Source organism: Misgurnus anguillicaudatus, chromosome 9, assembly GCF_027580225.2.
Source record: "Misgurnus anguillicaudatus chromosome 9, ASM2758022v2, whole genome shotgun sequence".
Lineage (NCBI taxonomy): Eukaryota > Metazoa > Chordata > Actinopteri > Cypriniformes > Cobitidae > Misgurnus > Misgurnus anguillicaudatus.
In genome coordinates this window covers 12,988,074-13,013,482 of record NC_073345.2, presented here as the reverse complement: position 1 = coordinate 13,013,482, position 25,409 = coordinate 12,988,074, and the positions used below count along the sequence as shown (strand labels likewise).

The 25,409-nt window shown below is 38.3% G+C and overlaps 2 protein-coding genes and 1 long non-coding RNA gene across 4 annotated transcripts; all 3 read left to right on the top strand.

The window, feature by feature from the left end:
- Positions 1–789: 789 nt before the first annotated feature.
- LOC141366219 (uncharacterized) lies at positions 790–1,687 on the top strand. Its single transcript, XR_012371318.1, has 3 exons — positions 790–947; positions 1,158–1,253; positions 1,354–1,687. It is a non-coding gene; the product is annotated as an uncharacterized lncRNA (long non-coding RNA).
- Positions 1,688–5,574: 3,887 nt separating this feature from the next.
- Positions 5,575–12,610, top strand: LOC129424413 (G2/mitotic-specific cyclin-B3). 2 transcript variants are annotated; one of them, XM_055181078.2, is made up of 11 exons: positions 5,575–5,919; positions 6,091–6,174; positions 7,333–7,436; positions 7,542–7,662; positions 8,213–8,326; positions 9,880–9,972; positions 10,543–10,680; positions 10,827–10,982; positions 11,405–11,554; positions 11,864–11,994; positions 12,082–12,610. In XM_055181078.2, the coding sequence occupies exons 1-11, from the start codon at positions 5,869–5,871 to the stop codon at positions 12,152–12,154; spliced, it is 1,215 nt and encodes a 404-aa protein (XP_055037053.2). In that variant the 5' UTR covers positions 5,575–5,868; the 3' UTR covers positions 12,155–12,610. The 2 variants fall into 2 exon arrangements, with proteins under 2 accessions (XP_055037053.2, XP_055037052.2); XM_055181077.2 differs by having other exon boundaries at positions 5,577–5,919; positions 7,539–7,662.
- Positions 12,611–16,099: 3,489 nt separating this feature from the next.
- LOC129424519 (5-hydroxytryptamine receptor 2A) lies at positions 16,100–25,130 on the top strand. Its single transcript, XM_055181211.2, has 4 exons — positions 16,100–16,327; positions 21,937–22,357; positions 24,113–24,313; positions 24,487–25,130. Exons 2-4 carry the CDS (start codon positions 22,066–22,068, stop codon positions 25,128–25,130), a joined length of 1,137 nt encoding a protein of 378 aa, XP_055037186.2. The 5' UTR covers positions 16,100–16,327; positions 21,937–22,065.
- The last annotated feature ends 279 nt before the right edge of the window (positions 25,131–25,409 follow it).

Below are 25,409 nucleotides of genomic sequence, written 5' to 3'. Positions count from 1 at the left end.
ATAGCAACAAATGGATAAAAGATTTTTAAGAGTCTTGACATATTGTCTTAGTTCTGTTCTGAAAAATAAAATGATTTGTTTGTATGTACAATTAGGATGATTAATGGGACAGTTCACCCAAAAATGAAAATTCGGCCATCATTTTCTCACTCTCATGTTGTTACAATTATGCATAAATTTCTTTTTCTGATGAACATAAAGGAAAATATTTTAAAGAAATGTTTGTAACCAAACCAAGTATGAGCCCCATTCACTCCCATATCGGATAAAAGAATACTATAGAAGTAAATGATGCTCATGAATGGTTTGGTTACAAACATTCCTAAAAATATCTTCCTTTATGTTCATCAAAATAAAGACATTTATACAGGTTGGTAACAACACGAGGGTGAGTAAATTATGACAGAATTGTAATTTTTGAGTGAACGATGCCTTTAAAGTTTAAACCCAGCCATTTTGTGGTTGTGGCTAGAAGGGATACAGCTACGGTCGAAATCTCGCCGGATGAGCGCCGTTTTTATCCTAATTCTAAACCCAACAATAAACGGGATTTAGGCTATAGCTGTGTCCAATCTAGCAAGAACCGCCGTTTTCATCCTAATCCTATCCCCAAACCTAACCCTAAACCCAACATCTGGCGAGGTTTGGCTGTAGCTGTATACCCTCTATCCAGAACAGCATTTTGTTGAATGTTTTCATTCCTCCCGTAGGGGGCGTGTTGCCGGGTGTTCACGTGTTAAATGACGTTGATGCAAACCCTCGATTCAGAAGTGTGCACCTGTTCCCATTAATCTATTCATGAAGTGTTCGGGTGTGAACTATAAATGGAAATATTTCGAAGTGTTTGGCTTGCAATTATAAAAGCAAAGGAGCTGTTGGTGTGTTCAAAATGGGTTCTTGCAGACTCTTTACTTTAGTATTACTTTGTCACCAGTTGGTATGTAGAGGTATGCTTATACTTAATTTGTGCCCACATACTAAATGAGTTTGTTTGCTGTCTCTTTGGTTGATTTGTTGTAAATGCACTTATTGTAAAAACATTACATTTATAATTTGGATTATCTTATTGATACAATGTGAACCCTTTGAACTGAAGTTAAAGTCTCATATTTGTCCATATAATAGCCAGGCTTATTATCTGAATGTGTTGTCCCTAGGTAGTCCTACTGGGAATAATGTGGGATCAGCAGAAGCGGAGCGTGTTGTTGCTGACTTTCTTAAACTGGAGAATGCAGCTGACCTCATCTTAAAAGGTGATTCCTTTCATGAGTATCAATTTAATCATGCCTCAATCTGCATCATTGGCTATTTTTGGTTAACTGGGTAACTAACTGATGGTCCTAACCTCTCCAGGAATGCTAAGCGAGGCTGAGAATTCTTCTCATAACGTCAGCTCAGAAACCTCAGAAAAAACTGGTGTTGAAAAGTCCGACCAACACCATGGCCAGGGTCCTGAGGAACCAACGCCTGGCCCTCTTGGCAATTTTACCACAGTGGAGGAATCCACTTCTAGCCCCACTTCTGTTCCGCTCATCAATATTGTTAGTAATTCCAGTGAGGGTTCCAGTTTTAACTCCTCTGACTTGAGTTCTACTTATTTCATTCTTTATGGGAACACGAGTCAAGGTGAAAACTTCACTAAAGGATTTACGGTTAATTTACCATAATAAATCTTATCTTGAACGAATTTGTCTCAGTTTTAAAGCTCTTCAAATGGTGCACAATTATATCTGTAAAGCTTTGGTTTTTCAGTCTGTCCTCTGGATCTTGCATTTTAGCAAAGCAGGTGCTTTCAGTATTTGTCGAAGTTTGAGGTACAAACTTGTTACAGTGTGTAGTGTTCATCTGTACCTGGACATAAATGCATTTAGTTTAAAACTATAATCCCACAATGGGCAATAGGGTTTAAAGACAAACATAATGGGCATGCCTAAACATCTAAATGCAAACAATTAAAATGCAATCAAAATGTATCTATAGCACAATAATAACAACATTGGTTGACAACCTTGCTGTACAAACCTTGCTAAAAAGACATAAAATAAAACCGATTTTGACTGCAAATACACCAAGGAGGAAGACTGAAACCACTGATGATGAAAGCTCCTTATTACTCACAATTATAAGCCTTGGGAAAAATTAAGTTTTTATATTCGGAAGGAACTAATCTGAGGGAAACTCTGATCCACACGGACATGGGTATTTTTTATAACCAAAGTTTTCCTCAAAAAATCCCATTTACACATGCTCTGTTTAAAATCTGTCCACATGAAAAAGCAAAAACATGCTGTAAAGAGCATGCCATACCAGAAGGTGGTGATATTACCCAAATGGAAAAACCACCTTGGCAAATAGGATGCAAAAGTGACGCTTTTAGGGGTGGCTTCCCGGACAGGGATTATCTTAAATCGGGACTAGGCCTTAGTTTAATTAGGAAATGTATACTAGTTTTAACAAACATGCCTTACTAAAAACACTACTGGCTTCCATTTGAGGCAAAACAAAGGGCAGTGATGTATTTTAAGATATGTCAGTGCAAGTTGCTTTCAGTTTGGATGCTCTTAGATTTATTTTAGTCGAGGACTAGTCTAATCCCTGTACGGGAAACCGCCCCTTACTGTCTACATCACAACGCTGCAACCAGAGTTTCTTATAATCCTCACCTTGTTAGTGGTTTTCAAAAATGTTCGGTTTTAGTGCCCTAATACTGCGTGTGGACGAACGGCTGAACCACGTAAAAAAAAAATCACTGTTATAAAAATACCTGTGTCCCTGTGGACTAGGTCTGAGACTATTCCACAGTTTTGCCCAACGACTGAAAAGGCACAATCACCCCCAAGCTCAACACACTTTTCTCAGAAGACCTCAATGGTCTAGCAGAGATATTTTTGCTTAAAAGATCGCTCGGTATTCAGGAGCCGATTTTAAACTCAATTCTGTAACAGACTAACCAACAAAAAGCATAATACAGGGGAAATGTGATCAAATCTGCAGGTGCCAGTCGAAAGTCTGGCAGCTGCATTTGGAGTCAATTTATGTTTGATTGACTATTTCCATATAAAGGGAATCACAGTAATCGAGCCGTGAGGACACAAAAGCATGGATCACTCTCTTTAACTCTTGAAATGATAGAAAACTCCTGGGTTTTGATGGCAATCTTAATAGGAAGAAACTGGACATAACTACTGAATTTTTATTGAACTTGAGTCGAAAGTAACACCTAAATTTCTCACAGACAGTTTTCTGCAGGAGTCCAGATTTCCCAAATCACAATCGGGGGTTCCCGAAGACCAATGACCAACACAATGACCTCCGTTTTGCTCTCATTTAGATGTAAAAAAAACTTTAGGAGAACTAGTGTTACAAAAATAAAGCTCTATAATCATTTTGTCAGTGTGTCCATGTCCATTGCATATCACAACATTTTACTTCCTATGTGATTTAAACTGGTCCAGGTCAGTATGTCTACCTTGAATTGTTTTGTCAAAACAGAGACCTTGCCGAGGTCGGGGGGCTTGCGTGCCTCAGTGACCCCTACAGCTATGCCAACGGGAGCACAGTCTCCTTGCAGGGTCACCCAAGCTGGACAGTTCGAAGGGTATGGGCCTGACAAAGAGTAATCCACTGGTCCTCCAGGTTGGAGGTTGGGCACGGGGCTAACAACACAGTACCATAACAAAAAACTTTTGTTACGGAAACAGCAACAGGGGAAATTAACACTATTGTGTGAGATGGGCTTTCAAGGTCATCGAATGATACCTTTATGATTGGCATTAGTGAAAGCCGAAAGGAAGCTACTGACCGGAAATTGGTAGTCCTGAATGCCAAAATTAAGACCAAGATCGGCTTCTGAAATGTACGACACCAGATGGCAAACGTAAAAGAGGCCAAGCCAAGAATAACTGGCACAGGATGGTGGAGGAAGAGCTGAAGAGCCTAAATTACACCTGGGGCTCTGTAAAGTCATTGGCCCAAAACAGACAAGAGTGGAAATCCTTTGTTGCTGCCCTACATGCCAAACAGGCATAATGGGCAGTAAGTAATCTTTGACGGCTTTGTATGAAAAAAAACGGTGTATAAAAATCGTAAATTTAATGAATTATGTTTTGACAATGTTTGTAAAAATTAAATGCTGTTACTCTGAACGAGGTTGTCAGGTTGACATTTGACCACTAGAGAGCACTTTTTTCATATTAAATTCCGTTGGGGTTAATTTAGAAAATATGTTGTTTTAGTCATATCAAACTGACTATTTATTTATCACACTGTTTATCTTAAGAGTGCAGTGGGTTTGTTCAAATACCTTTAAGGATAATATAACTCTCATTTGAGTTTTACAAAGTCACGGTCTGTTGATCAGGTGTACAAGTGTTGGCATGCACTCGTGATGATATGTGGCAGAGTTGACTTTTCTTTCATCAGGTAAATATCATAAAGTACTACAGAAAAAACAACAAATGAACAGAGTTAAAAAAATGAATAGCCTGTAAGTTATTTTGTGTTTATGTTTGGTTAATAACTCCCACTGCGTTAAACTGCTAACCTGTTTACCAGAGGCGTCTCGTGACTGCTCTTCCGAGGGGCGCACATTCAGAATATGTGTTTGGAGTGTTGTGTTGCTCGTTTTGTCAAAATAAGTGCCTATATGCACACGCGTCAAAACCGTTTATGATAAAGGAGACGCACGTTCACAAAAAACACGCAAGAGAGGCCTTAACAGTAGACTCTGATTACGCATAATATTATACGAGTATCTGGCAAACGCAAGCGTCTTTTTTTCATAAACCCATTAGACGTGTCTGCAGCAGGCACTTATTTTAACAAAACACGTGATGCACATAGGTTCATTGGACGCGCTGACCACATATTTTCAAATGACGAACCACACACATGACGGGCTACATACATGTTGTGACGAACTTCACATCGAGTTCCCTCGAAAAAAAGAAGTCACCGGCCACCACTGCTGTTTAACAGTAAGAATATCAATACGATTCAAATACAAAATTGCATTAAAATAGAGCAATACATAAATAGTTTTTGGTGGCCAATGTATGTCAATAATAAACATAAACAAGAGTGCCACCCACAGGCGAAACAACTCTGCAGTGAATGTGATGACCTCTTTAACTGGGGTACGATACAACCTGAGTCTTAACCTTCTATATGTTCAGGTGAAGTAAACGAAACTTCCCAAGAAGTCATAAGACGACGGAATTCCTAGGAATCTGCATGTACCTGTCTGATAATGTTGTAGCACCAGCTTTTGGTTCCTTTATACAACGTTCAGCATAGGCTTGCTCGGCTATATGCGGCGCCGCAAGAACCATGAACTGACAGGCAGGCAGAGGACGTCAAAGTACCGCAAGAATTAGACTTGTCCGAATGATTGCCTGAATGGCTCTCGCGGTAGCTTTACGTCATCTGCCTGTCGGATCTTGCGGCGCCGCATGTAGTCGGACACGCCTATTAATTTAGAATGTAACGTGCTTTCTGATTGGCTCATTTCGCAAACGCTTTCACCCTAACATCCTGATTGGCTGGGATTGAACGAGAAGCGACTAATCAGCAGTCAGCTCTCCTCCCCCTTCTTTGTTCGAATTCAGCTTCTGTTGGTAATAACAACAAATGAAGTCGTCGTTCGTGTTTGTTTACTGATATTAGCTATCGATGATTTTATAGTCAAGAACCCAACAAACCGGTTTTACTTTCACTTACCGAGACAAGATTTTTACAAGGTAATTAACCAAGAAGTTACATCGTTTGGCCGCAGGCTGAATGAATAACCAGCGACTCTTGTCATTGTTGCGTAAGTGCGTGCGTGCGTGCGGTTTATAGCTATAATCGAGTATTAGTGTGAAACAGGTCATGCTTCGTCAAAAACACCCATGTGATATGAAATCTAAGACGAACAGTAAGGTGAGCAAAAAATCAGTTCGTACATGACAATATAATGAATGATCTTTGAATAAACCCTCATGTTTATTTATTGACAGCTCACTGACAGCTATACACAAATACACTGTCCGCGTGCATGACTGTCTGTCTGTGTGTGATCTGTATAGCATCTCTTTGATTTGTTTGTTTCAGGAGGAGGTTTATAATGTTAAGAGGACACCATCCTCTCCCCAGGGAGGACCTAAGAAGAGATCTGCCTTTGTTGATCTGACCAATGTGAGCTTTATTTAGTTTTCAATATATGCAAAACCACATACAGTGGCCACCAAAAAGTATTTAGATGTGAAATGGCTTGCTTAAAAATTCGGTCATGCTAACTTGCATCTTTTTTTTTTTTTAAAAGCATGACAGTCTGTAAAATTGTATTAGTGTTGCTTAAAGTCCCAATTAAATAAAAACTGACAATTCTAATTTTTATGTAATATTGCAGTGTTTATTATAATCATTTTATTATAATCATATTATCTGTGCAGGTCTTTATTTAAAAAAATGTATGTGCCCCCATAAACTTTAATCATAATGTCAAAATGTACTTCCACCCTCTTGTGGCGATCATTCTCTGTGATATCAGCTGGACAGCTTGATGCCTCCTTTTCTGTGTCCAATCAAATCACAGTGGAAAACACAAGCCACGCCCATAATTTTTCTTGCACGATTTTTCTGTTTAGCTCGGACAACCATCACAACACTGAAGTGTGACTTCCGGTTCACAGGGACTTTAAGGAGTGCTTTTGGGGCCAATGGATGATTTAAAAGACTTAAAGTCGCCATGAAACGGAAGTAGCGATTGCCTTATTTTCCCCGTGGTGACGTATATCCGAATGAAACGGCTTCTGAAATGAAATAAGGCAGGTAGTGCTGCCTCGTGATTAGTCGCGACATAAATTATACATTTATGTGTGTGTATTTATATAAACATAATTATTATACACAGGACACACACATTTATTATGTAAACAAAAACTTTTATTCTGCAAACGATTAGTCGTGACTAATCGTGAGGCAGCACTAGGCAGGGCTGGATTTGAATTTGTCCATCGAGATCTGATTGGATTGTTTGAAGTTGGGCTGGTTGCTAATCACAGCTATCTTCTCCCGGACCCCGCCCACCTGCCATACCATATTTCTGGAAGTAAAGAGAGATTGTTTTGAGGAGGGGAGGAGATTTGCGTTTTTGATTAAAGATTATGAGCACACAAATTTTTTTAAAATAATGAAGCTCACAGATAAGTCATTTGTTATTAATACCAAAATATTAAAATATATATATATATATATATATAAATAGTTATTCATTTCAATTTAATTGCGAATTTAAATAAATTTTATATTAACAGTTTAGTTGGTTTGACTTTTACTCTTTCTGTTTTACAGAAAACCAAAACCCAGACTGCCATTCAAGCGAAAAATGGCAAAACCGTCGTCGACAAGGCTTCAAACCGCAAAGTGGTTGTCAGGACTCACAGCATCCAGAAAGAGTAATTTACATAATAAGCTTCTGATTGAGAAAATTCCTTTGCATGGTTTAACTGAAATCTACGCCATGTGGATCAAATTGACCAATGTATACTTTATTATAGCAGTTGTAAGGATTTCTGTGCAGAGGATCGGCCCAAGAAAGCTGTATTCAAAGCAGAGGAATTTCCAGTAGATTGCCTCAGTGTTTGTCAACCTGATGAGCTGTCGAAACTCCAACGACGAAAGGTTAAAACTCGCTCAGATACCCTTCACCACACCTCAGTTTAATTAATGCCTGTGATGCAAAGCATATATTATGTTGTCATCATGTATCACAAACATGTGAAATCTTTTCTGATTCTGTCTCATGCAGTTCTAGTATTGCCGAGCAGAATAATCAATAATTTGTTTTTCAATGTCTTTAAAATGTATTATAAAAGTTGGTAGGTTTTCACGTAGTTAAATGTGTTATGGAGCTGACTAAAGTTTTTTTATTAGATAAAGGCACAATTCAATATAGAATTGCAGGAATCATTCTGTATTCTTTCTGGGTGCAGATTCAATTTAATCAAAGTGCACACTATTCATTATTATGTGACCCTAGAGAAGCATCACATTGAATTTGAGAGCAATTAAATGTTTGGGAATTGGTTTATGTAACAAAAGCTTTAGCTAGAACCTTTTTTTTCCAAAAAGAACTGTGCCAAATAACACTTAGCGTCACTTAAAATGTAAATGTTTATATAATAGTATTTTATATGAGTCTTATATGCGTATTTATGTTTGTGTTTCCCAGGTTTGTGTAGCCCAGGTGCCTGAAGAGTTTGACGTTGATAAGGAACACATTGGGGACTGTTTATTGAGCCCTGAGTATGCCAAAGACATCTTTGACTACCTGAAGAACAGAGAGGTGAGAACTGATGATTTAAAGTCCACATATTATGCACCTTTTATACAATATGTAATATAAGGGCCAATCTCCTTTCTCTGTCTTACCCCTTCCCCTTTGTCTTCGTCTTCCCCTTGCCCCTCGAAACCGAGTAAAGGGGAAAGGGGTAAGACAGATCGTTCGTCTAAAAAATGAGACACCACTCGATTACCGTTTGCGTCACCTTCCCTTGCCGCTAACTGGCTGCTATGTAAACAGACAAGCGTTGACAAACAAAGAAGATGCCGTTGTCTCAGGTGTGGTATCGATTGCCTGAGCGGAGCTCAACAAATAGCGCATAACTTAGCTGCTAGCTAGTGCCTTAACTAGCGATTCATTACAATTAAAACCGCTTGAACATTTTATTTAAAGTATCATAAAACATGAGTGTCATAATATAATCTCAATTAAAATGCAGAAAATAACGTTACTTTCATTTGTGCGACTCCTTGACAGTTCGACGTTCATCAATAAAACGTCTTGATGCCGGCTCTCCTGAGATATTCCTACGTTAACGTTTGCCCCTCTCTTTCAAGTGTGGTCACTATCACACTTCGTTTCAAGGGCTATGTATCCCTACGCCTTGGCCCTAGCCCTTGATCAAACTGAGAATTGAGACACCACTTCGCCTCACATGAATGCGCAAAAACCGAGGTGAAGGGGTAAGACAGAGAAATGAGACGCACCCTAAGTCTCAGGTGTGCCAAGATAGAATGTGTCGGCTCAAAATACACCACAGATAATTTATTATAGCACGCCCAAAATACCCCTATTTCGGTGGGAGCAAAAAGTGCTGTTTTCGTGTGTGTGACAATAGTATATTTAGTCGCAACAAACACATTTAGAAAAAGCTTTATTTTTGTGACATCACATTGACAAGAGAATCAAAACAGCGTGTATAATGAGACTGCTTTGGTTGAAGGATATTTTTAATTGTAAGGTTGTTGTTGTGTTTACACACTGCCAGCAAGCATTTATGTCCAAACACACTTATAAAGGGTTATTTTGCATAATATCTGTCCTTGAAAGTATACTTTGTAAGCTCCTACTTATGAGCTAAGCAGTTGTCATTACTAGGGAGGGATGTACCGATAAAAAAATTCTGTTGATAACGCTATTCAATTACTTGGGATGACGTCTAACCACAGCAGTAGAAACCGATAGTTTTGCTTTTTTCTCCTTGCTTAAAATAATTGTTGTGAAATTCCAGAATTGCAGAGCGTACAAACTGAAATTCAGTTGTCATTGTTACTCAATTCAAAATAATCACATTGATGCATTTTTCCCTCCCTTTTGATTTCCAGGATCAAATCTGCCCTGATCTTCAGCTCTTTTTAAATAGTGGGCTAAAAATGCTAACAGCTATCTGCTAACAGTGATTATAGGCTGATATATCGGTGCATTATCCCATTTGTCTTCAGCTCCAAGAAAGTGGCCGATATGGATGACCTGCTTAAAGCTCCGTGTGCTGTTATAGTTGTGGATAAGCATAATTATAAGCAAAATGAATAAACTGTGTCCTCTTCATCCCTCAGGAGAATTTTCTATTAAGTGACTATATGCATAAACAGCCAGATCTGACTCAGGACATGAGAGGTATTCTGGTTGATTGGATGGTGGAGGTACAGGTGCGTATAGTTTTTACTAAGGGTGAGACTTCGCAGGGACTAGGGATGGGCGATATATTGGATGGGATTATCATGCACATCTCATTTTGGTAAAGCCGGACAAATCACCTGCGATAATAAACACGATATTGCCCACCTTGCCAGTGGACTGTGGCTCTGTGTAGTAAATGACACTCTATCTGAAAGCAGGTAATGGCAATTTACAGATAATCACGGAACCGGCTTTACTGATGAGATCCGCATGATAATCCTATGCGAAATATCACCCAGCCCTAGCGACTGACCAATCAGAATCAAGCATTCCAAGCTAATAAGTAATAAGCCAAGACCTGTTTAAACAAGATATGCATTTGGTTTAATAATTTGTAAATTTCAAATACAAAATTGCATTAAAATAGAGCAATACATAAATACTGTATGGTGGCCACTGTATGTCATATGTTATTATCCTGTATGCAAGTAATACATTTTTTTGTAAAAAAAAAAACTGCACCTGTCAAGATGACTCAAAGTACCCTGATGAGGCTGTGTTGTTATTAATGTTTTTAATGGTTCCCAATCCGTTTAAAGGAAAACTTTGAGATGAACCATGAGACGCTTTACTTGGCAGTGAAGATCACAGACCATTACCTGTCAGGGGATGTTGTTATGAGGGAGTCTCTGCAGCTCATCGGCTCCACCGCCATGCTTATCGCTGCCAAGTTTGAGGTGAAAGACCGAAACATTTGGCTTATACATTGTTTGCATCAAAATGTTTGCCTCTACTTAAAAATAAAAATAAAGAAAAAATTTGTCCTTAATGGATATACCCTGTTGCAATGTTTTTTTTTTTTTTTTTTTTTTTGCATCACCAGGAACGTTGTCCTCCAAGTGTGGATGACTTCCTTTACATTTGTGACGATGCCTACAAAAGACGGGAGCTCCTTGTTATGGAAAGGAACATTCTGCAGGCGCTCAACTTTGATATTAACATACCAGTGTCTTACCGGTTCCTTCGACGCTACGCAAAGGTCAAAACTCAAAACGCACAACTACTAACAACATGGTTCTTGAAGAAAATTTGTTCCTGTTTATTAGAATTTGTCATTGGTATGCTCTTAGCACAATCATCACGATTTCTATGATGGTGGCTCTTAATTGGTGGTCTTAAGTCGTACAGTGAGAGAAGTTCAAAGATGGCCGTTTTTCCAGTCTTGCGAAAAAGATAGCATATGATAGTTTGTACTAGTGTGAGTCGTAGCCGTCACAGCCTACGATTCAATGTGTGTCATCACCGTACAGTCTATATGCTTGTCGTACCCAAGTTTAAACCCTCCATGTTGCACAGTGTGATAAGGTAATGATCTTCTAGGATGGCAAAACTCATGCAATGTATCCTGGGATTTAATGCTGTTTCTCCCTTCATTTTCAATCTTATAATGGCTTTCTGCAGGTAGCCCATGTGAATATGGAGACTCTAACACTTGCACGTTACGTGTGTGAGTTAAGCTTGCTGGAGCTGGAGCTCGTATCGGAGAGAGCATCACGTCTGGCCTGTGCCTGTCTTCTCCTGGCTCTCATCACTAAAGACCTCGGAGGATGGGTAAGGAAAAGGGACACATTTAGGTTTATGGTGAGGTGGTTGACCGAAGGTGTATTCTGAATGGATGCATAACCACAAAGTTTGCGCCACTATCGCATGGAGATCCTTAGTGGTGTTTTCAGAAGTCATTTAACTTCAGTGGCATATTCACCTTTTTTTATCTCCATGCATCACTTTATAGAGGTAACACGTGTTGTGAGTGTCATTTCATGTTAACTTCAGACCGATTGGCAAGTAGCTAGTGTGATAATCTCTATTATTGTCCATTAGTAGCTAGTTTGTAATAATTGCAGTTGTTTTCTTTCACAGACACCGGTTCTTCAGTATCATAGCGGCTATGCTTTGGCGGATCTGAGTTGTTTGGTCAGGAGGTTGTATGCAATGCTGGCAAGCCCTTCAAATGACAAACTTAACGCTGTGGACAACAAATACTCCCACAGGTGATTTTATTCACAAATCACTCGGAGCACATCATTCACCATTGTATTCTTCACACATTCATTTAATCCTTTTGTTTGTGTACACAGAGTCTTTTTCGAGGTGGCAAAAATTCCCTTGGTTAACATTGATACGCTGGAAGAGGCATTGACAGTGCTTTGAGAATCATCACTTCAGATTGTTATTAATATTTCTACATTTGTAAATATCTTATTTATTAATTTGTATAAAGATATGTAATAATGCTTATGGTGCTGTTATAGTTTTTTTAATTGTTAACCTTTGCTTGATATCTTGGCACAGATTGGAAAGAAACGTTATGTAACTTTGTTAAAAAAGGTTTAACTTGGTACTTGTGCATTTTAGCAATTGTGTATATAAAAGGGAATATTATGTTTCAAGTGTCAATATGTATGATTTGCTTTATTGATTTTACATTATTATTAGTGCATTTATATAGAGAAACATGAAGAAAATTACTTTATGTATAAAACATGTATTTTACAATGTTATTTATCATAGCATTTCTTAACGAAAATATTTTGTTTCACTGAAATATTGCTATTTTTAAATGGCTTTGTTTTAAAATAACAAAATAAAGATGGCACTATTATTCTGCACATGTTTCCTTATGTATGCTACATCATTTGGGAAATTAGGAAGTTAAAGGAATTATTTACCAAAAAATGATTTATCCACCCTCATGTCATTTGAACATACAATGTTTTTTTCTTTTTTTTCAAGACCCAAATGCAGATTTTTTAAATGTGTCTTTCATTCCATATTCCTGTATGAAGTGTTCTTGGGGCAATTTTTACTTTTAAATAATATGTGACAATCTTAAAGAAGAAGGTATAGGAGTACATGTCTTCAGGACACATAAAAATGTGACACCGCTAGGTCAAGGAAAGTTATTTATCAAACACTTTTAGGCCGTTTTGAAGCTTTTAAAGGGTTTTCTTGTTCTAGTACTACCACTTTGTTCACCATCCACTCCCATTGTAACCAGAAACCCCAGACAACCCTTTATTTTAAAGGTGCCAAAGAATGCAAATATGTTATATATTGTTCTCTGTTATCTACATAGAAGGTATGTGACTTTAAGTGCAAAAATTCTCAAGAAACGTTTTTACATGTTCCATTTACAAGCCTAGGATTTGCCCCAAGAAATATGGTCTATTATTACCTTATTTGGAAGGATCATGAATAATCATGTTGAGATCTGCTCTGATTGGCTGTTTCTCAGAGCAGCTCAGCTCATTTGTGTGTGTGTAAAACATACGTTATATACAGATTTTAAGAAATTATTCTGAGATTGGAAATGGACATTTCTGAGTGGTAACTAAGTTTGTGTTTTTGGACCTGCAAAACGTAACGTTAAAAGTAGAACTTCAGCCTAAACGTTAACATAACATGAACTAGCATATAGCGCTAACTCAGCAGTCACAACTTTGTTTTTAGCATTGTAATTTAATGCTAGAGGCGTATATCCCGACTGTAACGTCACAGTCTGTGTTATGTTGTGATTGGTCTGTTTTCCAGCGGTCTTTTGCATGCACAAGGTTTACAGAAGGAGGAAGCAATCTTGTTTGAGGCTTATGTTATGTCATTACTATCTACAGAACTCTTATTATTCATCTATGCCTACATAAATACAGTTTTACATTCTACAGCACCCTTAAAAAAAATCAGCATTTTTGATCTGAAGAACAAAGAAAGACATTGGGGGATAAAATGAGGTGCGAGTTCATCACAGCAGTGGGTAAACTATTTGCTGTTTAAGCTAAGTCCAGCTTAAAAAGGGACCAAAACAGACCAGCTTGCTTCACCAGCAAAACCAAGCTGGGAGACCAACTAAAACCAGCTCATGCTGGTCTTAGCTAGATTTCTCAGTAGGGAATGCATAAAGTATCAACTACATTTAGTTGGTTGTAGGAGAAGAGTTGATAAAAGAATTGATGTTGTCATAAAGGAAAAGTTAGGCCTCGGACTCACTGGACTGTCGTTGTACGTCGTAAATATCAAACAACTTTTGGGATCGGGGAGGCACCAGTGTTATCGGAAGCAGCAAAATAATCGCAATGACACCTCACACCAGTGTGACCAGCATGTTACGCTCTTGATAAAAGATTATGAAGACAAACATTTGGTAAAGATCAATCATTTATGCCATGAATGTGTATTTAGTAGATAAGTTTTGATTTCATGTTGACTTTAAAGTCGAAATAAAAAACAGTAATATGTTTTGGAATATTGTGGTATTTTTTTTACAAATGACTTATCTGTAAGCTTCGTTATTTAAAAAAATAATGTGCCCTCATAGACTTTAATCAAAAAACGCAAATCTCCTCCCATCCTCAAAACAAAATCTCTCTTTACGTCCGGTCATTTGGTATGGCAGGTGGATGGGTCTGGGAATAGATCGTAGCAATAAGCAACCTGACCCAACTTTAAATGATCCAATCAGTTCTCGATGGACGAATTCAAATCCAGCCATGCTTTATATTTTATTTCACAAGCCGGTTTCATTCGGATATACACTCACCTAAAGGATTATTAGGAACACCATAATAATTCTGTGTTTGACCCCCTTTTGCCTTCAGAACTGCCTTTATTCTATGTGGCATTGATTCAACAAGCTGCTGAAAGCATTCTTTAGAAATGTTGGCCCATATTGTTAGGATAGCATTTTGTAGTTGATGGAGATTTGTGGGATGCACATCCAGGGCAGGAAGCTCCCGTTCCACCACATCCCAAAGATGCTCTATTGGGTTGAGATCTGGTGACTGTGGTGGCCTATTTAGTACAGTGAACTCATCGTCATGTTCAAGAAACCAATTTGAAATGATTCAAGCTTTGTGACATAGTGCATTATCCTGCTGGAAGTAGCCATCAGAGGATGAGTACATGGTGGTCATAAAGGGATGGACATGGTCAAAACCAATGCTCAGGTAGGCTGTGGCATTTAAACGATGCCCATAAAGGGGCCTAAAGTGTGCCAAGAAAACATCCCCCACACCATTACACCACCACCACCAGCCTGCACAGTGGTAACAAGGCATGATGGATCTATGTTCTCATTCTGTTTACACCAAATTCTGACTCTAACATCTGAATGTCTCAACAGAAATCGAGACTCATCAGACCAGGCAACATTTTTCCAGTCTTCAACTGTCCAATTTTGGTGAGCTCGTGCAAATTGTAGCCTCTCTATCCTATTTTTAGTGGAGATGAGTGGTACCCGGTGGGGTCTTCTTCTGTTGTAGCCCATCCGCCTCAAGGTTGTGCATGTTGTGGCTTCACAAATGCTTTGCTGCATACATCGGTTGTAACAAGTGGTTATTTCAGTCAAAGTTGCTCTTCTATCAGCTTGAATCAGTCGGCCCACTCACCTCTGACCTCTAGCATCAACAAGGCATTTTCACCCACAGGACTGCCGCATACTGGATGTTTTTCCCTTTTCACACCATTCTTTGTAAACCCTAGAAATGATTGTGCGTGAAAATCCTAGTAACTGAGCAGATTGCGAAATACTGGCACGTCTGGCACCAATAACCATGCCACGCTTAAAATGGCTTAAATCAACTTTCTGACATTCACTTTGGAGTTCAGGAGATTGTCTTGACTAGGACCACGCCCCTAAATGCATTGAAGCAACTGCCATGTGATTGGTTGATTAGATAATTGCATTAATGAGAAATTGAACAGGTGTTCCTAATAGTCCTTTAGGTGAGTGTATATCACCACGGGGAAAATAAAACAATCGCTACTTCTGTTTCATGGCGACTTGTGTAGAAAACGCAATTTGCTCTTGTAATGTATTTTTAAATAAGCCACCTGTCCTTACACGTGCTCTTAGAAAATTCCAAAGACATTATTCGATATCTCAATGGAATCTAAACCATCGTCGTGAATATGTTTCTACAAGAATGGAACAACTCATAAACATGCAAATTAGTCTCGCCTCCAGCCTTTTAAACTACCGATCCACTCGTTTATCTGTGTTGATGTGAACCAACCTGTTATTTAAGAAACAAAAAAGAGTGACAGCTAAATATTTCAGACGTCATGTTCATTTTAGTTTAAACTGCTTTCCTCACTACTTGTGATATTCACAATTCACACAGATTATAAGGCATACGTGAATTGTGTGTCCCATAATTCAATGCTTTCAGACATTTATGAATTATTCATTTCTGTAGTAAAGCAGTGCCTTCACAGGTTGTCTCACATTTGGCAACACCTTTACCTGCAGTCAGTGCTGAAAGACGCATAAAGTGGTGCTAAACTGATCGATGACAAAAGACAGACGATGAAGATCACGCACATTTAAGGGTAAGATACATGCTTGCTTTTTTAATAAATCACCTCATATTTAAATGTTATTTATGTTTATACAAAATAGGAAAACAAACATACAAAACCACTGCTAGCAGGACTAGCTACTGAGATACGTATGCATTTTTGTGACCCTGCCCGTTAAAACCGAGCTAAAGTAATTTTTGTGGTTTACTGTCTTCTACATCATCCTATATAATGTAAAGAACATTGAGTGAAAAATATAACATAGAAATATAACATAGATATCTTTAACATTAACGAAGTAAGATTATGTCAAAGATTAAATCAAACTTTGATGCTCCTAATCTCATCATTAGATTGAGACTTTAGCATGGATTTCACAGGCAGGGTCACAAATATTTAAATATAGCTGATAAAATTGCTAAATATTTAACATGAACATTCTGAATATTGCTTTTAAGCAATTTTACATCAAACATGTGAGGAGTGTGGCATACTCATTATTGTAATAATTTATGCATAATTATTGGCACTATACGTATAGTAACTTAAGTCTTCATGTAATATATTTGCACTTTAGTTAATTTATAACATGCACTGCAGTGCTACAGTTTTAAATAAACCTGCAACAAAACCTAAAATGAAGATGCATACTTCATAAGAAAAAAAAGTTGACAACAGATGCAAACATGCCACACCTAATACTGTGGAAATTTCATTTCTTAGTTGTTCCTCCTTTTAAATGTTTGTGCACATACAGCCAGCAAATATCATACGATTGTTTTCAAATATTTGTGTAATGTCTTTCATGTATTTCCTTAAGTGTGAGAGCTGCTTTACAATGTTGTTTACACTTGTCTGGGTTGAACCCACGAGCCACTTTTTGACAGGGTACATAAATGCCAGAAGAACGTAATTTGCATAAGTAAATTACATAAATTTGCATACAAGTTTATAACTTAAGCATTTCTTAAATATGGCACGTGCTTGCATTGATTCTCCCACTTAGAAATCATGGAGAGGTCTGAAATTGTCATCCTGGGTGCATGTCCACTGTGAGAGACATAATCTAAAAAAAATCCAGAAACCAGAATATATGATTTTTTTTAACTATTTATTCGTATGATACAGCTGCAAATAAGTATTTGAACACCTGTCTATCAGCTAGAATTCTGACCCTGAAAGACCTGTTAATCTGCCTTTTAAATGTCCACCTTCACTCCATTTATTATCCTAAATTAGATGCACCTGTTTGAGGTCGTTTGCTGCATAAAGACACTTGTCCACACCATACAATCAGTAAGAATCAAACTACTAACATGGCCAAGACCAAAAAGAGCTGTCCAAAGAAACTAGAGACAAAATTGTACACCTCCACAAGGCTGGAAAGGGCTACGAGGAAATTGCCAAGCAGCTTGGTGAAAAAAGGTCCACTGTTGGAGCAATCATAAGAAAATGGAAGAAGCTAAACATGACTGTCAATCTCCTTTGGATTGGGGCTCCATGCAAGATCTCACCTCGTGGGGTCTCAATGATCCTAAGAAAGGTGAGAAATCAGCCCAGAACTACACGGGAGGAGCTGGTCAATGACCTGAAAAGAGCTGGGACCACCGTTCCAAGGTTACTGTTGGTAATACACTAAGACTTCATGGTTTGAAATCATGCATGGCACGGAAGGTTCCCCTGCTTAAACCAGCACATGTCCAGGCCCGTCTTAAGTTTGCCAATGACCATTTGGATGATCCAGAGGAGTCATAGGAGAAAGTCATGTGGTCAGATGACACCAAAATAGAACTTTTTGGTCATAATTCCACTAAATGTGTTTGGAGTAAGAAGAATGATGAGTACCATCCCAAGAACACCGTCCCTACTGTGAAGCATGGGGGTGGTAGCATCATGCTTTGGGGGTGTTTTTCTGCACATGGGACAGGGCGACTGCACTATATTAAGGAGAGGATGACCGGGGCCGTGTATTGCAAGATTTTGTGGAACAACCTCCTTCCCTCGGTTAGAGCATTGAAGATGGGTCGAGGCTGGGTCTTCCAACATGACAATGACGCGAAGCACACAGCCAGGATAACCAAGGAGTGTCTCTGTAAGAAGCATATCAAGGTTCTGGTGAAGCCTAGCCAGTCTCCAGACCTAAACCCAATAGAAAATCTTTGGAGGGAGCTCAAACTCAGTGTTTCTCAGTGACAGGCCAGAAACCTGACTGATCTAGAGAAGATGTGTGTGGAGGAGTGGGCCATAATCCCTCCTGCAGTGTGTGCAAACCTGATGAAAAACTACAGGAAACGTTTGACCTCTGTAATTGCAAACAAAGGCTACTGTACCAAATATTAACATTGACTTTCTCAGGTGTGTAAATACTTATTTGCAGCTGTATCATACAAATAAATAGTTTAAAAAAATCATACATTGTGATTTCTGGATTATTATATTTTTTTAGATTATGTCTCTCACAGTGGACATGCACCTACGATGACAATTTCAGACCCCTCCATGTTTCTAAGTGGGAGAACTTGCAAAATAGCAAGGTGTTCAAATACTTATTTTCCTCACTGTATATTGCAACTAATGTCACATAAGTTTGGTTTCCGCAACATGATGTTTTGGCCAAAGGCAAAACAGTACCTATAAGAAATGCTTTGAATAGGGCACAGCGCCAGTTTATTGGTATTTGTCTAAAAGAGTAATAACAACTGCCAAGACTAAGCAACAATCCTGTGCTTTACACCGATTTTACCATGGCGAAAAGAAACAACATGAACCAGAGAGCTTTTAAACAGCCTAAAAAAAATCTTTATTCATATATTAATAAAGAGAGCAAAAAGAAATATGGACGGTCATTACTTTGCTACAACACCAACCTGAAACGTTTGCACAATACTGCAAGACATGCAGCAGAAATTTATTTCATGCCGAGTTTAAACGGACACTTTCATGTGTCAATATTTGTGAACAAATGATAAAAAAAGTGACAGGCGTAAATGACGGAAAGTAACTCTCAAGCAAACTCAAGGGGAGCTGCGGGAATTTTAGTTTTTCTTTACTTCTGTAAAAGATGTAGATCAGATCAGCTGATGAAACTGAGGTGAGTCTCTGTTGATGAGAGAGAGAGAGAGAGAGAGAAAGAGAGAGAGAGAGAGAGACATAACATAAATAACGCTTTTCTTCCTTTGCCGTGTGAATATATTACCTTGGATTGAAATATATGGAGGGCTAAAAATATTTTTAAAGCTTTAAAATGTATTTATTTTTAAAAATATATTTCAAAAAATGGCCACAAAAGGTATCAATGAAACATATATTTTTGAAACGTATTCCAAAATATATTTCAGCAAATATATTTTTGGCCATTTTTTGTATATTTTGACATTTAAAATATATATTTTTTGCCATATGGGAATTATCAATACTAGCAATTACAATGAGTTATGAAAACATACAGTTGACACTTCAGGCCTTATTATTCTCAAGCCAAATCTTTACCCTTGTAAAAGTTAAGGAGAGGTGTGTTATTGTTTATCTAAATCATCAGATGTATGATTTATGCCTGAAGGATGATAAAACAGGCAAATAAGTTTGAAAGACTTCTAATGTAGGAGACACATGAATCATATATATGACCAAAATCAGAGTAGATATGATAATAGGATAATATTTTGTGTTTACATATTCCCATACACTAAAATACCTAAACTCTGAAGTTGATATTACGGTAATGTACATAGGTTTTGTGGTCCAGGGTCACATAAGTAGCATGGGTATATTTGTAGCAATAGCCAACAATACATTGTATGGGTCAAAATTATTGATTTTTTTATGCCAAAATCATTAGGATATTAAGTAAAGATCATGTTCCATGAAAAGTGTAAATTTTCTACCTTAAATATATCAAAAGTGGAATGTAATGGTGGACTGCATTTATATAGCGCTTTCACAGACCAATGGCCGTCCAAAGCACTTTACAAGTGCGCCTCACATTTAAGGTCTTCATTTGGGCAACTTTAAAGGCAGTTTTCTTAATTTTTTTTCCAGATTTTCAAATGGTTGTTTTTGCCCATATTGTCATATCCTACGAAAACCATAATTCAGGCTTATTTATTCAGCTTTCAGATGATGTATAAATCTCATTTTCAAAAAACTGACTCTTCAGAAATATTCAGCCTGATCTCACAAGAATTCCTACGTATTTTGTGAGTTGGCTAATTCGCAAAAGTGAATTGTACAAAAACATACGATTATCTTAAACCCCGCCCCAACCACAGAGGCAATAGCAAATCGTACAAAAATGCATGAATATGGCCATACAAATTAGCCACCACGTAAAACACGTAAGAACCGCCATGATATAGCGATGGAAAATGACTGTACACTGAAAAAAATTATTCATTGAATTTAATCAATTTTTTAAGGTAAGTGGTTGCAATCAATTTATTTAAGCTACATTTAAACAAAAGTTTTATATTTTATTTTACTTTACTAATCTTTTTTGGTTAAATGTAGCTTAAACAAATTGATTGCAACCACCCACCTCAAAAAAATTGATCAAATTCAATGAATCATTTTTTTCAGTGTATTTAGTTACGCAATGTGTAATAAATGCCATATGATTCAAATTTGTATTAAAGTAGTGCGTATTTATATATTAGATAAAAATATTATTTAAATTAGGAGTCATGAAGTTTAAAGTGCACCTATTCATTGCTAAAAAAAACAATTTTATTTTGTGTATTTGGTATAATATAATGTGTTAGCGTGGTTTATGGATAAAAAAAACATTATTTTCCACATACCGTACATATTTGTAGCTCCAGATATACTAATTTCCTCAAACGCACTGATTTTGTACAAAACTCATTGATTTGAAAAGCTCTGTGTCCCTGATTGGCCAGCTAATCTGTACGTTGTGATTTCCCTGAATACCTCTGATGTCATCCGGAAATGTGACGCTCCTTAATATGTTTGAAAGATGCAATGCTAACAGGAGTTAAAGGAATATTCAATTTTCTTAAAAGAAAAATCCAGATAATTTACTCACCACCATGTCATCCAAAATGTTGATGTCTTTCTTTGTTCAGTCGAGAAGAAATTATGTTTTTTGAGGAAAACATTGCAGGATTTTTCTAATTTTAATGGACTTTATAAAACACCAACAATTAACACTTAACTCAACACGTAACAGTTTTTTTCAACGGTGTTTCAAAGGACTATAAACGATCCCAAACGAGGCATAAGGGTCTTATCTAGCAAAACGATTGTCAGGCTGTGAGTCAAAGCGGGAGGAATTATGATAATGTCGGTCTTATCCACGTCAACAGGCCCAGGAAGTAAACTGTTGCCTACAATCTGTTTGTTTGTTGTAGCCCAAGAAAAGAGATTTACGTTGGAGACGATAACTCGCGTCATCATTTACTTTAGGGTTTGTACCTTTTTGTTAACATAATACAACTTACACACCATACACAAGGAAATGTAAAAATATGAATCTGACCATAGTTGCTCTTTAAAGGAACCCTGTTTTCTGGACTAATAAGTGGAGTTGAGTTTCCCTACTGTTTTTGTAAAATCATATACCAAGATCATGCATTGTTAGATGTTCAATCTTGTTTGTTTTAACATTGTGACTTTCTGCATAGGTATCGCGCACACAACCACAAGGTCAGCTCGGTTCTGATGAACACAACCTGAAGATTGGACAAATCATACACACACAACTGACTGCTGCTAAAGGACCTACAGATTTGAATTGTACTGCTTTGACCACGATGGCATCATTAAATGATACTCTGTCCTGGGATGTCACTTTAAACCACAGCTTTATCAAACCCAACCTCTCGGAGTTACCGGATACACAAGCCACAGAGATGAACTGGCCAGTTCTGTTTATTCTGGTTATTATATTCTTCACAATAGCAGGAAATATATTAGTCATAATGGCAGTGTCCCTGGAAAGTAAACTGTACAATGCAACCAACTTCTTTCTTTGCTCGCTGGCCGTGGCCGACATGCTGGTGGGCTTTCTTGTTATGCCAGTCTCATTAATCAGTATCCTTTACAGTAAGTACAAACTGACTTCATTCAGACATGGCTTTTTGTTCAATTTTCACAAAATGTAAAGATGCTTTTCAGTAAAGAGAAAGGTTATGCAGTAACACCCAAAAGGCCATATGACTGGCATCCCAGCAGGCATATGACCGTCCTTCAACGTTGAAATAATGTCCGTTCTTGTTTCAACATTGAAACAGCGTTGATACAACAGTTAATGCTCAACAGTTGCAAAAGGTTAATAAAGTTATTATATTATATAATATAAAAACACATTAAAATGTTATATTTTGCATACTTTTAAAAATGCAGTGTTTGTTTGATATTGATGAAGCATACGGTCACCGATGTAAACACGACAGCTTTCTTCTTCAATTAGATGGCTTTGTGTTATTTTCGGGCAGACTCTTAAAGGTTGTGACACGCATGTCTCCCGGAAGTTCTGTGTAAAGCCACGGTCACACTAGAGACGGTCACACTTTCAGCATGCAAGTATTTGTTGGACGTTGCTGCGGGGAGTAGCTCAATATGATCCTTGGCTTTGTCCATTTGTGCTTTTCAGTAGAAAAAAAGTTTTGTACTGGTCACAACGTTCCACGATATACGAATTCGCAGGTCAGAGAGAACTTTGCAGCGATTTGCGAAATATAGGCCCTGTCCCAAATGACGCACTTCATGTGGACTTTCAGTCTTGTGGCCTTAAATTGCTCGTGGTCGCTTAGTCTACGAGTCTGTAGGGTGTGCCACCTGTCATTTTATGCTCCCGAGTGTGCTCATCAGCGCCCCCTTTGCACCCTTCGGCACCCCTGATGCAGCAGGATTGACGCACTTTACCTCCCCAAATCACACTGATGGGCAACTTGTCTTTCTATTTCCAGCGTGACGCTCAAGTTTGTCCCAAAATACAGCTCCGGTGCACCCTCGTGGACTCTCGTCTACACTACATGATGTCATCAAAGTGTGGACTGTGAGGAAGTACATAAGTGTGTGGCATTTGGGACAGGGCCATAATCTAACAGTCTTGCGTTTCGGGTCTGTCGCATTCGCATGCGTATGAAATTTAGTAGTCAATGGAATGAAAAGTCTAGTGTGACTGGCCCTTAAAGGAAAACACCACCGTTTTCAATATTTTATTATGTTCTTACCTCAACTCAGATGAATCAACACATACCAATCTTTTTTCAATGTGTGCACTTAATCTTTGTACAGCGCGCCGTGAACGTGCCAGCATCCAGCCCAGCCCCATCCATTCCCTAGGATCCAAACAGGAATATATTTAATAGCCACCAAACACTTCCATGTTTTCCCTATTTAAAGGCTGTTACACGAGTATTTACACGAGTAAGTATGATGGCACAAAACATGACGATTTTTTAAGCGGATAAAAATAAAAAAGTATATTGTATGGCGTATGCACTTAGTTTGCAGCACTTGGGCACAGTAATATTGAAGGAAGATTGAGCGAGAGGAGGAAGAGTCAGGAGTGATGATGTTACTGCGCCCCCGTGCTCTTCCACCATACAATATAGTTCTCATTTTTTATCTGCTAGTCACAACATACCTGCCCTTACATTTGTGTTATTCCATAGCTGAACATGGAAAAGAATAATAATGAGTGAGTATGTGAACCTAAACGTTCAATTGGTAGTGTCTATAAATTACGAAGTGCAAGCTGAAAACGCATAAATAATCAGTTAAAATACTCACAATTCTAGTCTCTAGGTTCCTGTAAAAACTCAATTTATGTTATTATCTGTCTGTGTGTAGACCACGTCTGGCCTTTCCATGAAGATCTGTGTCCCATTTGGATCTTCCTGGATGTGCTTTTCTCCACAGCCTCCATCATGCACCTGTGCGCCATCTCTCTGGACCGCTATATTGGTATTCATAATCCAATCAAGTACAGTCGCAGTAACTCGCCTTTCAAGGCCAAGCTCAAAATCGTCACTGTTTGGACCATATCTATAGGTGAAAATAAAAAATACTATCTAAAAAAAATTTCTTTTGCAAGTACAGCAATTACGTTTGATAGCACTTATGGTGCAGTAATGACACTCCAAACTTTATTGTTTTTAAACTGTGCATGATGATTTCCCAATCTATAATTTCCTCACGTCCCTTTTCTTTTTCTCCACCTTCAGTGCTGTCACTTCCCATTCCGGTAATTGGCTTCCAGGATAAGCAGAAGGTGTTTGTTAACGAGACGTGTGTCCTGAATGAGCCTCGCTTTGTTCTTGTCGGCTCTTTCGTAGCCTTCTTCCTTCCTCTGGTCATCATGGTGGTCTGCTACTACCTCACCCTCCAGGTCCTTCGTCAACAAAGCGCTGCCTTCCCCCAAGAGACCAAACGAGGTTCATCAGCCGAGATAAGTGATACAGTTCTGCCTAACAACAAGCAGTTGTTACTCACATTTTTACCCAAAAAACTTTCGTTTAGTAACTCACGAGATCAAGGTAGACGAGGAATGATGCAAGCGATCAGAAATGAGCAGCGGGCCTCCAAAGTCTTGGGTGTCGTCTTTTTTTTGTTCCTGGTGATGTGGTGTCCGTTCTTCATCACCAACGTGCTGGTCGCCATCTGCCAGGAGAACTGCAGTGACCATCTTCACCATCTCATGAATTTCTTTGTTTGGGTGGGATACGTCTCCTCTGGTGTGAATCCTCTGATTTACACCCTCTTCAACAAGACATACCGCAATGCATTCGTTCGCTACCTGCGATGTAAATATCACGACACGTCGCCAAAGACAAAGCAAGCTATAGTTGCTGGTAAACCCAATAATTGAGATTGCGTGGGAAAGAACATTTGAGCTTTAAGAACAAAAGATGGAAAGCTATGTTAGCCTGAAAGGTTTGTTAATCTGTTGTAATCTGGATGCGTTCTGTTTAAAACTTGTAATCTGATGTAAGTGGCCTCTGTAACCCGGAATGGAGGAATAGTCTCAGTTTGATCTGGGACATGCGATTAAGGATCCCCAATGCAACCTGGAAGGGAAAAGAAGAGCAGGTGATTGGGATGCGTAGGGATGAATAAAAAGATGACAAAGGGAGGAAAAATTTAGAGG